The 12,112-nt window shown below is 39.3% G+C and overlaps 1 protein-coding gene across 7 annotated transcripts in view; it reads right to left on the reverse strand.

The window, feature by feature from the left end:
* The window catches only part of NEDD4L (NEDD4 like E3 ubiquitin protein ligase), a 193,107-nt gene that overhangs the window by 61,263 nt on the left and 119,732 nt on the right, over positions 1–12,112 (reverse strand). For all 7 annotated transcript variants that reach the window (XM_075021351.1, XM_075021352.1, XM_075021353.1 and 4 more), the window contains one exon: positions 2,599–2,649. In XM_075021351.1, the coding sequence (XP_074877452.1) occupies positions 2,599–2,649 (51 nt within the window). The remainder of the gene's footprint in view (positions 1–2,598; positions 2,650–12,112) is intronic.

The raw sequence follows: 12,112 nt of genomic DNA on the forward strand, positions 1-12,112 counted from the left end.
AGTGAAAGCTTGAATGCACTGGAGTCAGTAACAATTCTGCCACTGTCTTTATTGGATTATGATTACATTTAGGATAGTATTCACTAGTCTCTGAATGTTGAGCATCCTTCTGTGGACATATTAAATGCAGTGTCTACAAAAATCTGAAGATGGAGTTTCACATCATAATTTACAGCCAGCCAGCGCTATGTCAATTCTATGCTCATAGAATTAAAGGAGGAGAACCCCACCCTTGATTATATAGTAAACAGAAATTCCACTTAATTTAGTCTGTAATTTTGCTTGCTGTGTGAAGACAATGTAGAATCTTGGCTGCTAGGAAGAAAACAGACAACTGGAGCTTTATAGACTTCTGGAACAAGCTCTACTCTTAGAATCCCTCCATTTATTAAGAAACAAAAACAAATAGAGAAAACATTACCACCCTCAAATCAAACACCTCAAACATTTGATTGTTGACAATAAAATGATTCAAACTCTGTGTCAATTACTTTTATTTATTTGCTATTAGAACTCTTACTGCTGGCAAAGAATTCAATTTTAGCTAAAATAATGAATACACCACATTGTACTTGCAGCCTTTTGGTTTTCCAGGCATTTGCTGAAGCAAATCTGCTAAAATGAAGCTTAATTGGGCTTATCTATACCACCTTTTTCTTTGCACAAAAGGTTTCTCTGACTACAGATGTGCATCCCTTTCCATGCATATCTGATGCAAACTAGCAGTGTGTTACCTCTATGTCACCACTACCAACAATAATGAAAGTCACTAATTGAAGTCATGGGTACATCTTTCAGAAGCGGTGCCGACTTTAAGAGTCTCCCCTCTGGTGATTATTCCTGCACCAAGGCCAGTACAGCTGTTTGCATGGCCATTTCATAAACTGGACAAAGGAAACAGTCCGAGTTAAAAAATAAACCACCCAAAACTAACTAGTTATGAATAACGCAGATCTAGTTCACCTCTTGTATCATGTGAGCATTAGACCCAGGATAATTAAGCAGGCAACAAGAGGGTGTGAATAAATGGCAGGGGTCTGCCCAAGCAAACACCACTGTTTACAGAAACGCGCACTGAACTACATACCCAGAAGACAGCAACATCAGTACCTAGAAAACCTGGATTTGCATCCGCAGTACGTCTACTGAGAACGTAACCTCTCCTAGTCAGAGTTCATAACACACGAGGAAAAGCAACCAGCCAGGCACATGCTGGCACAACACAGTGGTGTGGCAGCTCTCAGCTGGTGCGCTCTAGTCATCTCAGGGCTCACCTCTTACACGTAACAGAGACGCCAGACATGAAGTTGTCATATCTCAGTAACTATCACTTTACCTATCTGTATAAAACAAACCGAGGTACCCATACAATGGTATGTTTGGTGTTTCAGAGAACTTCTGTAAATAAATGACACTGAAAACAGGCATTAACCCAAATATTTAAACTCTAACTTTTAAAAAAATGTAAGAAAACCCTCCAAGTATCAGTTTTTCTAAGTTACTTCATTCCTATTTCTTTGCATGTAATGTATTTAAGCTGTTTAAAATTGGGAAACATCCAAAACACATACTTTCCTATCACACAAGAAGGGCAATAGGCACCTCACACCTCTTAAAGAAAAAAAATCTATTTATACATGTATAGACATTAAAAGTTATCTCTATGCACATTCAAAGCTATAATGTATGCTTGGGCAATATCACAGCTTGTATAATTATTAGTATCAGTAACATCTAATGTCAATGTTTAATGAATGTTGTTGTATGTACTGTAGCACTGATGAATTTCTCACTAGTTCCATTATTACTTAGGTGTCCTACTTTCAATCAGTAATAAAACCAATAATTTTACTTAAATTTGCTACAAAGATCAGTAATTTTATAACATTTTCAGAACAACTGAATTTTTGTAACTTCTTAAGACCCCATCATGCTGGTTCAGCAGTTTCTCTGTTTTCAGTCTGTGGCTATTGGCTTTACAAGGTTTGAAGTAGTATCAATATGTGCTATTCCCTTTTCCAGACAGAACTACTATCCCATAACCTTAACAGCATATCATTTAGACAGAAAATCAGACAGATAAATCGGACTCCCAAAATGTGGGGTTTTTTCATTGTTTTAACAAAAGTTCTGGAGTAAATGGAGTTTGCTAAGGGAGAACACAACTGTTTCAACCGCAAGGAAAATTCATGAAAAGGAAAAAGCCAGAAGATTAATAGGACAATAATCACCAACAGTAAAGTAAGAAACAACCAGTCTATTGGTCACATGTCATTCATGAATTGTCTCAGACCAGACAAGGATTTTAAGAAATAATCAGGATGAGAAGCGGATCCTGGATGTTGAGAAAATTAACAGATACCAGAGAACAACTGTCTTCCTTGTCCCTGCAAAGGGAACCATTTCTCCCAATTCCTGTGCCCAGCGGGGCTTTGTTGTCCACAACATTTTTGTTTAAGCCTCTAATACTATGCTGGGAATGCTTGCTTTAAGAAAATTTAACTGTACTACTTATGGAAATAAATTCTACATCACATCATGGTTTTTCACAACTGGTGATGACAAAAAAGAGCACACTGAAACAAAAGCACTGCTTACCGGAAGGTGACTAAGTGGCACATCCACCTGACCCAGGAAGTCGTCTCTAGTCTGTCAAATAGAAAGAAAAGGCAAAAAAAGGAGTAATTTTACATCAGAAATGCAAACATTGATAAACATCAATCCAGTCAATGAAGCAAAAATAAAGATGGTTGAGTACCATTATTTTAGCAATTACTGGTTTCTATCCCTTTATTGTTGCACATTATCTGTTGTTATAATTTATCTATTTCAGCAGAGCATTTTCTGTGACAGTCCAAACCAGCTTCTTAGTCCACAGTGTGTATGTTAAGTACTGATAAAATTTTATTTCCTCTGACAGCCCATGCATAATTCAAAGCACAAAGTAATAGTCTACTCTTTCCGTGAATTAGTCTCCACACGCATTAAAAAATAGAGTGAAATTACTATTCACCATGTCGTTGAAATGTTCACGTCAAACCTTGGTGACTTTTTCTTTTTTTTCTTCTTTTTTTTTTAAGGAAAACCTCATATGCACACCTGACAGGGAAGGGAGGGGAACCCAACATCCAAACAGCAAAGGTAGAACTGCATGAATTGTAAATGTTTTTCCCCGAAATAAAAACTTGTTTTCTCACTTTACCAAACAGAAACTAAAGTATTGGAACTTTTTGTTGTTGTTGTTTTAAAGAATGCTGTTCCATTAATTCAGAATGCTTACTTTGTGAGGAACAATTACACACCCTTATAAACAGCCTCTTAAGTAATCCTGTATTTCCCACTTGAAGATTTGACCGTTCATGCCCTGCTTCAAGTTAAGCACGTGGATGTGGTTATGCCAACATTTGGGCCGCACAGTGCCATCAAAAATTCACTTGTGCACACTTATGCCCATATATAAGTGATAAACACTACTTTTGTGCATGTTCTTCACTATCTGTTTGATCACCACCTTCTCTCAGAGCGAACAAACCAAGGCACCATCTCCCACAGAGGTAACCACTGACAAGCTGACAGCAGGACCCAGTCTTCATCTAACTATACCTTTATTACTGGGTATTTGAACCATTATTCATAACTCTGCAAACTATATTCCATACCCATTTTACAACTATGAAGATGACAGGATAAAGAGAGCCCTTCAAGGTCTAGAAGTTCAAAGATCTATTTGATCTTTGCAATACTCAATGATTCCTGAAGATGCTCAGACTGGACTGCATGCAGAGGCCTAATCACCCATTCATACCTACCACTTTACAGAACATAAAAATTCACATAGGGTATCTCAATCTAGCAATCCACTTACAAGGACAGACAGAAGAAAAGGAACATGAAATATTAGCAGAGGTGGACAAACCAAGGATAGACTTTGAGAAGGAAAATGTGTACTGTTACCACTCACTCTGCAGCTCAATAAAGCCTAGAAAGAAATAACTCTCATCAATCTTCTCACCAAACAATAATGTCTGTTCAATCTGTATATTCAGTTACACTAGATATAACATTTCTAGCTGAAAATATTTGCATACTGAATGGACTGTGATTTCTTTAAATAAATTATAACTTTAAAGCACTGCTCACTTAGAGACACCTAAAAACTAACTTAACATTTAACATTTTTTATGATTAACAGTGGCACCTGAAGAGTTGCACTAGTACCTTTTATTGTCAATCAACCTAAATCTCAGGGGTGATTTTTCCTTAAAATGTGGTTGTTATTATCCATCCAACTCCAACACATCCCTGAGCAAACCAAAAATGCGGGCCATCTCCCTGTTTGAATCACATGCACATGGATGAGTTGATCTTCCCTGCTGGTAAGTAATAGAGGGCAACCCAGAAATAAAACCAATAAAAACCACAGGCAGTATAGTCAGGCACTGCATGGAGAGATTCCTTTTGGTCTCTTGGCACCGCGTTACCTTATAATGCCATGTGTCTGAGTAGCTGACTGGTACCATAAAGTACTGTGGAATGTGACAGAGTACTCACACAAGGAAAATGAATCAAGTCACACACTCCCATCAAAATATAGTGCATAATAAGACCACAAGCAGCAGCGTATTGGCCTGCGATACCAGGTCCAGGCGCTCTCAAGTTCTGTGAAGAGAAGTAGTGACTAGACCAACAATATTCAGAAGAAGCTGTGCAGACACCAGATAAATATTCCAATTTCTCCTTTATAAACAGTTTACCTTTCTGGTAAGATTTTCATCAACGTGTTTGCACATAACCTAATTGGATGCACATGGTATGACTTTGGGCAATATCTAGCAAGAGTATCTTCAGAGCTATATGAGGTTTCCCACACAGTTGTGATGTGGACGTGCTGGAAATCAGCTCTGCAGCTAATCTAATCTACTCATTGATTATGATTGTCATTTGCTCATTTATAAGAGCAGTTCACTGTTCTAGCAACTCGGATTAAGATTCCTTCCGTTCTTCCTGTGATGAAAGCCATTAAAAACATGGCAAAACCCCCAACAACCCAGAAACTCCACAAAACCACTGCGGACCCCTGACCGAATTCTTGTTGAAAAGAGAGGCTGCGGGAAGACAGTCCCAAGCCTGCCTTCATGCAACCAGATCCCCAGAGGAATTGCGCAGCTTCTGAGCCCCCATGGAAGTTACAGCTGCATCACAGGGCAGCGGGGGGGTCGTTCTGCTGAACCCTCGCCAGAAGGAGCCTTCTCCTGCTCTGTGTCCCTCAGAGGTTAATGAAACACCTACCCTCAGGGCTGTAAAAGCTCTCCTGAGGTGAACACAGAGTCCTCACAGAAGGGATCAAAAGAGGGATGGCAGCAATGTCACGCTGCTGTCTCTACACTCTTAATTCCCACCAGCACTTATTATTTCTTTCACAATCCACCCACAGCTGAGGAAACCTTTCATCTTACAATAATTTTGGCCTGAAACACAGCCAACCTGAAACAAATCATCTGAAATGCAGATACTTTTTCATACATCAGAAATACACAGGCTGTTCTAAACACAGGGTAACCCAGTGACATAGCCATATGGACAGCCGTCACAAGGAGACCTAGCTAAAAGCACCATGCAGACAAAATGAGGCCTGGGCTGCATCTGCTCACCTCCCACTGACCAGATGATGCTGGTATGGGCCAGAGCAGCAAGACCAGAGATCCCAGCCACAGGGAGGCCAAGCAGAAAGCTCTGCCAAAGAAGCCTGGGCAGCGTCTGCCCGGCTCCCAGGCTGTGGCACAGGCAGAGGAGGAACAGGGGAACACGGATGCACCACAAGCAGCTCCATGGCCCTGCCACGAGCTCAGGGAGAAAGGCTGGAGGGGACAGTAACCCAGGACACTGCCAATAATCTGTGTTATGGGGAGAAAGCCACAGAGATCAGCTGGAGCCCCTCTACTGGAGACCACTGGTGGCATGCCGTGGGAGCTGGGAAGAAGCGAAGAGTGGAAACAGGCCGCGGCATGCGTACGCGGGTCCCAAGCAGTGCAGGCTGCTGAGCCTGAGTGGAACCGCCATGGCAAAGGCAGGCTGCTGGGCAGGACACAGGCCATGTCCCTGAGCCTGCTGCACCGGGCCCTGCCAGGCCACCACGGGGCCAGGCCCTGCTGGGCCGGGGCTGCCCCAGCCCGTTCTGCAGAGTGCCCACGCACGGGGGGTCAAATAGAAACCCGTGGTGAGGAAACACCACCCGCTCACGACACCCAGGTTTTATTAATACATGAAATCTAGAATTTATGCCACTGAATGGGGTGGTTCTGTTCTTGCAGCTACTCCATCCCAAATTCTCCTATAACCATGATGTTATACATCAGGTAACAATACATCAATAAAACATAACAATGAAGCAGAAAACACTGATTTTTGTAGCTTATTAAGACCTTGAATAACAAAGGGAATACTTTCTAAAGATTTTTAAAAGCCTATTTAATTGAATACAAATACATAATGTTTCCAATGCTATATACTATACACATGTACAAACACAAGAAAACTCCCTTTGAAATTAATCTATTTTAAAGCCAGACTTAAACCATACACTGACATTCCTACACATAGCAATCATTTCAGTATCTTACCTGAACATGATGAATTCTAGCATTTTGATCTACATTGGAAATGTTATAGTCAACAGTCAAATGAATGAAATTTTGGCAACAGATGAGGTATAAAGTAATTAAATAGCATCTATGTGTTTGCTTTGTGAGCTGGTCACTGTGCTCGATGTGTACTTGGTATTCATTAATAAGATACGAATTTTCAAAATAAAGCATATTGCATTCTTCAAAAATCAACTGTCTGTCACAGAAAACAATTTCTCCCAGATACTGTTTATGATACCAGATATCAGCCCTAGTGATTCCCAAATAACCTGCTGCTTATTTATAACCATGCTATGCACAGAATTCCAGGAAGTGCATACTGCTGCTCCAAAGCCAAGTTTACATTTTTATCATAGCAGAGCATTAAGTTTAATATTAAAATTCATATTTTGTATGATAACATTGTAAGAATTCTGTTTCTACTACAAAGACAGCATAAAGTCTCATGATCTCCAAAGCATGGACATATACTGCTGTGCTATATGCCCATGGAACAACACAAAAAGAATATCTGCACCAAGGACCCTGTGTTTTTTCCAAATTTAAGTAAAAATAGCTAAAAGATTTTCCATTACAGAATTTTGACTATTAATCTTCTTCCTAGCAACTACTGGAAAAACATGGTAGCATGCACTGCTTTTAGAGAATTAACATATTTCTCCTTAATACTGGCAAATACCGAGTACCTTCCAACTCCTGCTTCAAGGCAGTTACTCAAATATCAACTACTCAGAAGAAAATATATACCTTTGTCTAGATCTGTTCATGCAGCTTTTAGTTCAAGAAAAACACAACTCATGGACATGGAAAATTTTCAGGCTGGTTAGAAACAGAACTGTGACCAGACATGGATGAAGTTTCACTATGTACATGGGGAAAACGGTCCTTCCTCTGTGCCGGAGATGGGGAGGAAACCCCACCATGGATTGGTGCAGATGGTGGGAACATAAAGAGATGAGCCTATGGAGTTCCCTTGGGCTATTTCTCAACAGACACACACACAGAGGTGACTTATATGCAAACACCAAGCCTGAGATATCTGATATAGTCTATTCTGGAAGTAGACATGCTGTAAGTATACCACTTATTTATCTAATTTTAACATATCTAGAAATCATGCTAACTGCTGCATCTACATTAACTGCTTTTATCTGTTATTTCCAGATGCTCTGCAGCCCGGCTGTGGCTATAGCCACAATGGTAAACTGGGCTGTAAGAATTGTGCAAATTCCAGACTGACATTAAAAGCCTTCACTTCTACCCAGACCAAATTTTCAGGAGTAAAAAGTAAACCCAGCCTTAAGAGCAGCTGAACCAACAAAATCTGTTTGTCTGTAGTTTAGAGTGGAACTGGAAAATCCTTAGTTCTAGCCTGGTTCTGCCAGTGAGCTGCAGTGACAGTTTAAAAAAATTACTTCCTCAGCTACTCCTAGCATGAATATGGTCATCTTTACCAGTACTAAGGCTCTTGTAAAACTGAATCTTTACGCAACACTTGACTATACACACACATTTATAAGAAAAATCATCGGGGGTGTGCATGTGTGTGTGTTAGTATACTCATAGTTAGCATTTTAGGGCATTTTTGTTCTGTGAAAAGAACTTTGTCTTACAGGCCTCCACATCTCTAGTACTTAAGCATTCTTATCTTGGGGTTTCCTGCTTCCAGAAAAGGCACCTCACAAGCCACATGAACCTTTTTCCTGCTCTATCATGTATTGAATTTCCAGCTCCTTGTCACACTTGTTATTATAACAAAGTCTGTTTGAAGAACCTCTTTCTCACTAAAATAAAAAAGGCTATCTGATCCACAAGCTTGCCTATTTAGTTGCATACTACACTGCTAATTCCTGCTCAAGTCTGATCCCCCCGCCACGCAAGATAGTGAGTAATCCACTCTTAACATGAAAGACACAGGATGCAGATGCTTATCAGCCTACAACTTGGAACAGATTTTACCAATCAGAATTACTATTTTTCAGAGCTGTTGGCTAGGCAATGATGCTTATATGTACCATTCTAACCTTTATTTTATATAGGTCATCATATTACATTGTATAAAGGTAAACAGTTATTTAATTTTTTTAAAGCAGTAAACAGAATGAAAAGTTAGTTCACTGGGGAGAGCCTGCAGCTGCCAGCAAAATCTTTACTCCCAGTTTTATTGTTTCAGATTTATGAGAAAATCTTAACCAGCTGGAGTTGTCAGCAATAATCACTCTCAACAGATGACTTCTTCTTTAGAATGCCCCAGCAGCACCCACGGCTGTGTAACGCCTGGAGCCGCTCTGCCCTCACCCATGACTGCTAGCAGCTGGATCCCTGCAGGACCGTGACTGCGTGTTGGAGGGACTGCCACGTTTGTTTGTGTGAAACATCGAACTAAGGCCCTGCACAAGTTACACGGCTGGGAAGGACCACAAAGGGACAATAAAACCGCCAGCATGCATTGCCTTTTGGAGGGGCCAACCCCTGCTTAAATGTCATTGTTCTTTCAGTATTTATTCTGTGCTATCTTTAACGTGGTTTCTGTGTGGGCCAGATAAGATAGGAAAAGCACACAGCAGGGAGGGGCAGAGGCATGTCTTAGATGCTTTGTAACAGCCTTGCTGCAAATCCTAAGACAAACTATAACAAAAGCTATCCCAAAATTTCCTATTTAGTCTTTAACCCTCCAGAGCAATTTTTAAAAGTTATGCCAACCTCTGTTCCAAACGACCACGTGCCAGAAGGGTTTTGTTTGTTTGGTTTAGTACATTTACTTCTGAAGAGAAGAAAGTCTGTGAAAAGATGAACCAATCTGCTTGGTAAAGAAGAGACTCCCAGAAAGTTTTATTTTTAGTTTTCATGCCACATCACAAACTGACAAGTACTCCTCACCATCCATTTTAATTTTGAATTAGAGGAGGACAAAAGGCCACTCCAGAATAATGGTATTTCAAAGTAACAAAAAAGCTCATGACTATTCTGAGTTAGTAAATGAGCATTATTTTTACAATCTGGTATTTATTCAGTTTTATAAAGGATGTAAAATCTCATTACTTCAGATACTGCCCTATTTTCCTGCTAGCTCTCTCAAAATGAAAGGTAATCACTATTTTTTGGCAGAGACATGAATACATCCTGTCTATTTAGGAAACCCAAATCTGTCCAACCATCTAGTTTATTTACACATTGATCTTGTAGAAAAGCAGTACTAATGCAAGAATCCTTTCATTTCTCTTCTATGTGCTCAAACACCTCAGGCATGTTAGGTATTCTGTACACTGAGTTTTCTTGAGTGTGTGAGAGTTACCCATCATATCAACACACACATCACAATGAAACTTGGTCACAATCACCAAATCCCAAGTGTAGACAAAATCTCAGATATCCAGCAAATTACAATGGGAAAAAGGATGCTTAACCTGTTGAGGTTCATGGAACCCATCCAGCACAATACACCTGTTTCAAGCAATGTCCAACATACAGAACATATTGCTTCAATAGTCAAATGAATAAATTCTACATTAAAATATAATCTAGTGTTAAATGTTTCAGCTCAATCTGTGAGTTAAACCTATCACTGAATATCATTCACCTCAAAAAACAATACCAAAAATTGAGTAACTCAAGCAGCTGCTGAAATGGTCAGGAGCAAATTTAATAAAATGCAGTACAAGAACCACTCAACACAGGCCCTCAAAGTTCCCAGAAGTCCCAAGCAGAAAAAAATTAACCACCCATTCTAGCATGAAACTCACAAAAATCCAACTGCAAACGCAAAAGGATTGTACACAGGTATGCCGCCCCATTGCAAGAAAGACTAAAGTTGCATGGTGAGAGCTAACAGGGGGGGTATTTTGCTGTCAACCACTCAACCCTTGTGTGTATCTCAGCCAGCCTGTACAGACAGTAGTAGCAGCTTAGACAAACCAACAATTAAAGAATGATTCACGTCTTCCTTGATGTCTTCTATTCCCTCCCATCTCACCTCCCCAAAACCATCACAAAATTTCAAGGTCAACAAATCGCTTCCTCTTAGGCACAGCACACACATATTCTGCATTAAGGCAACATTACACTGGACTTTACACTTGCATACTCATAATTACTTTTCACTTTCAAAAGGAAGTAAGTCTCAGAGTTAGGCACTGTTGTTGGAAGCAGTAGGAGTGGCAAGGTTCAGGCACCTGATTTTCCCTTTGATTTAGAAAGGTAATACAGAAAAGGAGGTAAGTGCAGTTGAGGAGGATAAGGACAAGTAGCGTAAGTAATAACTGCTGGAAGAAAAAAAATACTGGTTTAAAACAGATTTAGAACAGAGTAATTGTATGTGTAATTTTACTGTGTAGTAGAGTTTATCTGTATTTACCTATGGTATCATTAAAGATCAAGATTAGAAGATAGCTATCATTAAAGGCAACGGCATGAGAAAACACTTCATTACTATTAAGTTATTAGTAGTCAGTGACTTAAAAAGCTTTAAAAAACAACAGAACTACTTTAAAATTCTAACTTGTGTCAAACAACTTACAATGTGAAACAACCGTTCATCATGTGAGATTTAGACGACAAGGTGACGCTCACAAGCCAAAATGCATGTAAAAATTAGTCTGCAACTTGATATATATCCAAGCTGCAAAGCCAGTAAGAAAAGCCTAGGATAAAGTTACACCACCCTAAAAGCCCTTAATCTAGTAAAAAGTATAGAAAGGAAAGCATCCATCAACATGTAGGTACAAAACATGAAAATTCAGTTGAAACTTAGGATGTTATACATGCACTTCAATTTTACTTGGAACTGACACAAAATAACAGTCATATTTAAAAAGAAAAAGTTTAAATAAAGCATCGCACTGATCTTAATTTCAAACATTTAGTTTCTTGTTTTCCAGAAGGGGAAGTGTCTATAGTTAACAACTAAGCTGTTGTAGACCCTTAATAATTGACAGCTAATTTTCTTAACCAAATTACAGAATAATCTAAAATTCAGAAAGACAACACTTCAAGAAGGGTTCTAATAAGCTTCCAAGAATAAAAGACATACTAATTTGTCTGGAAAAGGGTCACATAGATAAAGCAGCTCTTTAGGAGAAGGAAATGGCAAGTTAAATTGGAACACTACTCATTATGTGTGAGATTCAGATAAGCACTTATCAATGAAAGTCCTCCTCTCTTATATTTTCTTATAAGACATGTTCTTGCAGGAGTACCTGCTTTTTTCAATTCTGGAATAAAAGATAGATATTACCTCAGGTGTACACCTATTATTTAATCTGAATTCTTTAAGCATGCCTAAATATAGTATTCACTATAAGATAAAACAGGACAGAACACTGACCATTGCAAAGTAAGACAAGATCTGAGTTGATAGTTCAGCACAGACGAGTAACTACTAGAGGTAGCTTAAGCCCACTTAGCTTTATTCCAGCCTAAATAGAAGTTCAGAAAATAACAGAGGTACAAAACAGGTCAGTCAAGACTTT

Source organism: Buteo buteo, chromosome Z (assembly GCF_964188355.1).
Source record: "Buteo buteo chromosome Z, bButBut1.hap1.1, whole genome shotgun sequence".
In the NCBI taxonomy this organism is placed as follows: domain Eukaryota; kingdom Metazoa; phylum Chordata; class Aves; order Accipitriformes; family Accipitridae; genus Buteo; species Buteo buteo.